The sequence below is a fragment of the Rhipicephalus sanguineus genome, chromosome 11, assembly GCF_013339695.2.
Source record: "Rhipicephalus sanguineus isolate Rsan-2018 chromosome 11, BIME_Rsan_1.4, whole genome shotgun sequence".
Classification (NCBI taxonomy): Eukaryota; Metazoa; Arthropoda; class Arachnida; order Ixodida; family Ixodidae; genus Rhipicephalus; species Rhipicephalus sanguineus.
In genome coordinates this window covers 124,422,480-124,426,501 of record NC_051186.1, presented here as the reverse complement: position 1 = coordinate 124,426,501, position 4,022 = coordinate 124,422,480, and the positions used below count along the sequence as shown (strand labels likewise).

General features: G+C 50.5%; 1 protein-coding gene and 1 long non-coding RNA gene across 2 annotated transcripts; both read left to right on the top strand.

Annotated features, from left to right (window-relative positions):
• The first annotated feature begins 291 nt into the window (after window positions 1-291).
• LOC125760365 (uncharacterized) lies at window positions 292-1,287 on the top strand. The gene is made up of 2 exons (XR_007417933.1): window positions 292-343; window positions 825-1,287. It is a non-coding gene; the product is annotated as an uncharacterized LOC125760365 (long non-coding RNA).
• A 239-nt stretch (window positions 1,288-1,526) lies between these two features.
• Window positions 1,527-2,970, top strand: LOC119375359 (uncharacterized). The gene is made up of 2 exons (XM_037645538.2): window positions 1,527-1,742; window positions 2,372-2,970. Exons 1-2 carry the CDS (start codon window positions 1,527-1,529, stop codon window positions 2,873-2,875), a joined length of 720 nt encoding a protein of 239 aa, XP_037501466.1. The 3' UTR covers window positions 2,876-2,970.
• The last annotated feature ends 1,052 nt before the right edge of the window (window positions 2,971-4,022 follow it).

Genomic DNA, 4,022 nt, shown 5'->3' with positions numbered 1-4,022 from the left:
CAGTTTAAAGTAAGGTTGTCGCTATCCGTGAACGATAAACAGCACGATGAACCTTCTTCGTCATTGAGCAAAACGTGCCGGTGACCCTCAGCGGAGCAGCAGCAGAAAGCCTTGGCTTGATTTATCGCGTTGATAGCGTCGAGACGCAGCAACTCTACCCGGCGGCTCAGCCCTTCACCGATGTTTTCACAGGATTGGGACAGCTGAAAAATTTTGAGTACGAAATGAAGCTCAAACTCGGCGCCGTCGGTGTTGTTGTGCCAGCCAGAAGGGTTCCGGTCGCCATTGAAGAAAAGTAAAGGCCGAACTTCAACGCATGGAGGAGCACAACGTCATAACCAAGGTAACCGAACCAACAGAATGGTCAAGCTATATGGTAGCCGTAGTTAAAGGTGATAAAGTAGAATTTGTCTCGACCCAACGGAGCTTAACAAGGTTATTCTGCGGGAACACTACCCTATGCCTGTTCTAGAAGAGGTCGCGCAACGACTAGCTGGAGCTAAATATTTTTTCTACCTTGGACGCAACATCCGGGTTCTGGCAAATAAAACTTTCTGACAGCAGCTCCAGATTGTGCACAATGAGCACGCCCTACGGGCGCTATCGGTTATCCGCATGCCTTTTGGAATTGCTTCCGCCCCGGAAATATTTCAAGCAGCCATGCACCGCCTCTTGGAGGGCCTGTCTGAGTAGCGGTTGTAATGGACGACATATTAGTCTGGGGCACAACGAAGGAAGAACATGACAACAACTTGACCGGGGTGCTTGCACGCTGCCGTGAGCACAACCTCCGTCTGAACTCACAGAAATGTGTCTTTTTGCAGGAGCAAGTTCGCTACTTGGGACACGTTTTCACCACGCAAGGACTGAGCCTGGGACCCGATCGCGTCCAAGCCATTTTGGACATGCCAGCGCCAAGTAACAGTAAGGAATTGAAGTCTTCCTCGGAACGATGAATTACGTGCAGCGCTTCATTCCTCGAATGTCTGTACTCACCGCACCACTTAGAACATTGCTGCGCAAAGATATTGCCTGGGTCTGGACAGAAAAAGAGCAATGCAGCTTCAATGAGCTGCGCCAAGCCTTAGTAACAGCGCCAGTGCTTGCTTACTTCGATCCGAAAAAGCCAGTCACCCTCTCTGTTGACGCCAGCCACATGGGCGTTGGCGCCGTTCTGATACAAGACGGCCGCCCTATCGCTTTCTCGTCTAGATCGCTCAGCGATGCTCAAACGAGGTACGCGCAGATCGAAAAGGAAGCTCTGGCGATTGTGCATGGCTGCGAAAATTTCACGACTATATTTTCGGCCAATCTGAGGTTACGGTGGAAACCGACCATCGGTCCGTTGGTGCCAATTTTCAGTAAACCACTTCACCAGTGCCCACTTAGACTGCAACGAATGCGACTGACATTGCAGCGATACGCCATTAATCTACTGTACAAGCCAGGAAAAGAGCTGTTTTTGGCTGATGCGCTCTCTCGTTTCCCAAGCAAGGCGTTATTGACGGAAGAAACCGAGCGCTTCAATGTTAACGTCATTGCCCTTGTTCCAGCTTCTGAGCGTCCGCCTCGAGGAACTACGTGTGGCAACCGCCAAGGATCCTGCTCTGTCGACCATCCGATCCTATGCCGAGACTGACTGGCCGGAAAACAAAGAGGACGTCCCAGCATGTGCCAGGCCATTTTGGGCGTATCGAGAAGAGATGCATACACAAGATGGCCTCGTCTTTCGCAGCAACAAGGTAACCGTACCAAGCGCTAAGAGAGCTGAAATCCTTCGGCTTCTTCATCTGGCCCACTCGGGGGCGGAAAAGATGAAAATTCGGGCTAGGAGTGTCATGTTTTGGCCATCCATGTCGAGTGACATTGACCAGGTTGCAGCATCATGCAAAGTTTGCCAGGCTCACCAAAAGCAAAACACTAAGATGCCTCTACTGTCGCATGATGTCCCCAGTCTGCCATGGGAAATGGTTGGCATGGACTTATTCCATCACGGTGGTAAAGAGTTTGCCTTAATTGTAGACTTCTACTCCTTTTATTTTGAAATAAAGGAGTTTCGATACACAAAAGCCCGGCACTTGAAGGAGTGGTGCGCGAAAGTTTTCTCTGTCCACGGCTTACCAGTGAAGCTCTGTAGTGACAACGGACCCCCTTTTAGTAGCCAAGAGTTCCGTGAATTTCTGCATGACTAGGAGTCACCCACGTGACGTCAAGCCCTTATCACCCTCGCGCAAATGGCATGGCCGAAAGGGCAGTTCAAGAAGCGAAAACGCTGCTGAAGAAGTGTTCGTATAACAGCCCAGACTTCCATTTAGCTCTGCTTGAGTTGCGCAATACTCCACGTGATGCTATTCTGATGTCACCTGTGCAGAGGCTGATGGGTCGACAGACGAGAACACTGCTCCCGGTTCCCTCCTGCCACCTGAAGCCGGCACCATTGCCCAGCAGGAAGGTGCACTCCCGTCTCCAGGAGATTCGCCACAAGCAGAAGGTCTACTACAATCGAGGTGCTCGGGACCTGCGCGCCCTCTCACCGGGTCAGAGGGCCTCGTTGTACGACACGCACACACGGACGTGGTCCCCGGTCGTTGTGCTGGGATCAGCGGGAGCTCCACGCTCCGTACTGGTAAAAAACAGAAGATGGCCGAGAAATGCGACGCACACGGGAACATCTCCGGGAGGTTCCAGAGCTACCATGCCCCGACACTACCACACTCCTTCCTCAGGCTTGCCAGGCTCGGGACCCGTTCCAGAGCCGCCACTACCACGGAGAAGCACTCGGGAACGTCGCGAGCCTCGTCGGTACCCCATGCCAGAGCGACCTATATTGCCCCAAGGAAAGGAAGATGTAACCGAGTTGGCACGGCCGCGATAGCGAGCGCAAGCTGTCGCTCCTACGTAAGCCGTGACGTCACCCGCCTGGCCTACTTAACTCGTCACTATAGGCAATAAACGTTGTTCGACCCATGACATCGTCTCGTACACATTTATCAGCTGGAAAAATGAGCACGCATTAGTACGTTGTTCGAATTTCGCAGTTGTGTTTCGTTTTAACATGCCTAGATATGCCTCAGTGACATGTTCATAATTACACGAGTACTTGTCGATTTTGAATATAATTATGACTAATTATTTAAACCTAAATAACAAAAAAATTAGCAGTGGCTACTACAGTGTACTAGGAGCAATAAGCAGTAGGTTCCTTTTTTTTTTTTTAATCGTGCTGCGTGATAGCTGGGACACCCTGTATATAGGGGCACGTTAAAGAACCTCAGGTGTCAAAATTTCCGGAGCCTTCCACTACGGCGCCCCTCATAACTGTATTATGGTTTTGGTACATAAAACCCCAACACGTATTATTAAACTGTTCCAATTGTCGTTCCTTGTGAAAAACACCGCCAGGTTAGTCAAGTGGTTATGGTGTTTGACTGCTGCCGGCAGGTCACGGGATCGAATCTCGGCCGCGGCGGCCGCAGTTCGACAGAGGCGAAATTATCTATTCCCGTATACTTAGATTAAGTGCATGTTAAAGAACCCCAGGTGGTCGATATTTCCAGAGCCCTCCACTATGGCGTCCCTCTTAATGATATCGTGGTTTTGGTACGTTAAACCCCAACAGTTATTAATATTCTCTGTGAAATAACGGTGCATATGCCGTACTATGATGCGTCTTAAAGGGCCCCTCACCAGGTTTGACAATTTTGAGCTGACGAGCGCAAGGCATACATTGGGCGTTCACAATCACGTTTGCCAAAAGTGGCAACGCTGCGCGCCGCGGAAATAGATCATATTTCAAGCTGAACGCTGCTTGCCCTTCCCTCTCGCGGGCGCGCGCGCAGAGAATGAGTAGATGACGTACATGAGCGAATGGCCCTACGTAGATTGGTAGTGCTGTGACGTCGGTCCTCTACGTAGCGACTGTGCTCTGACGCCGCCAACAGTAGCACGTGACACTGCGATAATTATTTGACATGACATGTGTAGTTTGTGTAAATTGGTGCTTCAATAGATGAATACAACTA

Excerpts from the sequence above, each read along its gene's own strand:
- LOC119375359 (XM_037645538.2), top strand. The coding sequence starts at position 1,527 with ATGTTAACGTCATTGCCCTTGTTCCAGCTTCTGAGCGTCCGCCTCGAG. Across the intron at positions 1,743-2,371 it reads TCGTCTTTCGCAGCAACAAG|AGGCTGATGGGTCGACAGAC; the intron begins GTAACCGTACCA and ends TCACCTGTGCAG.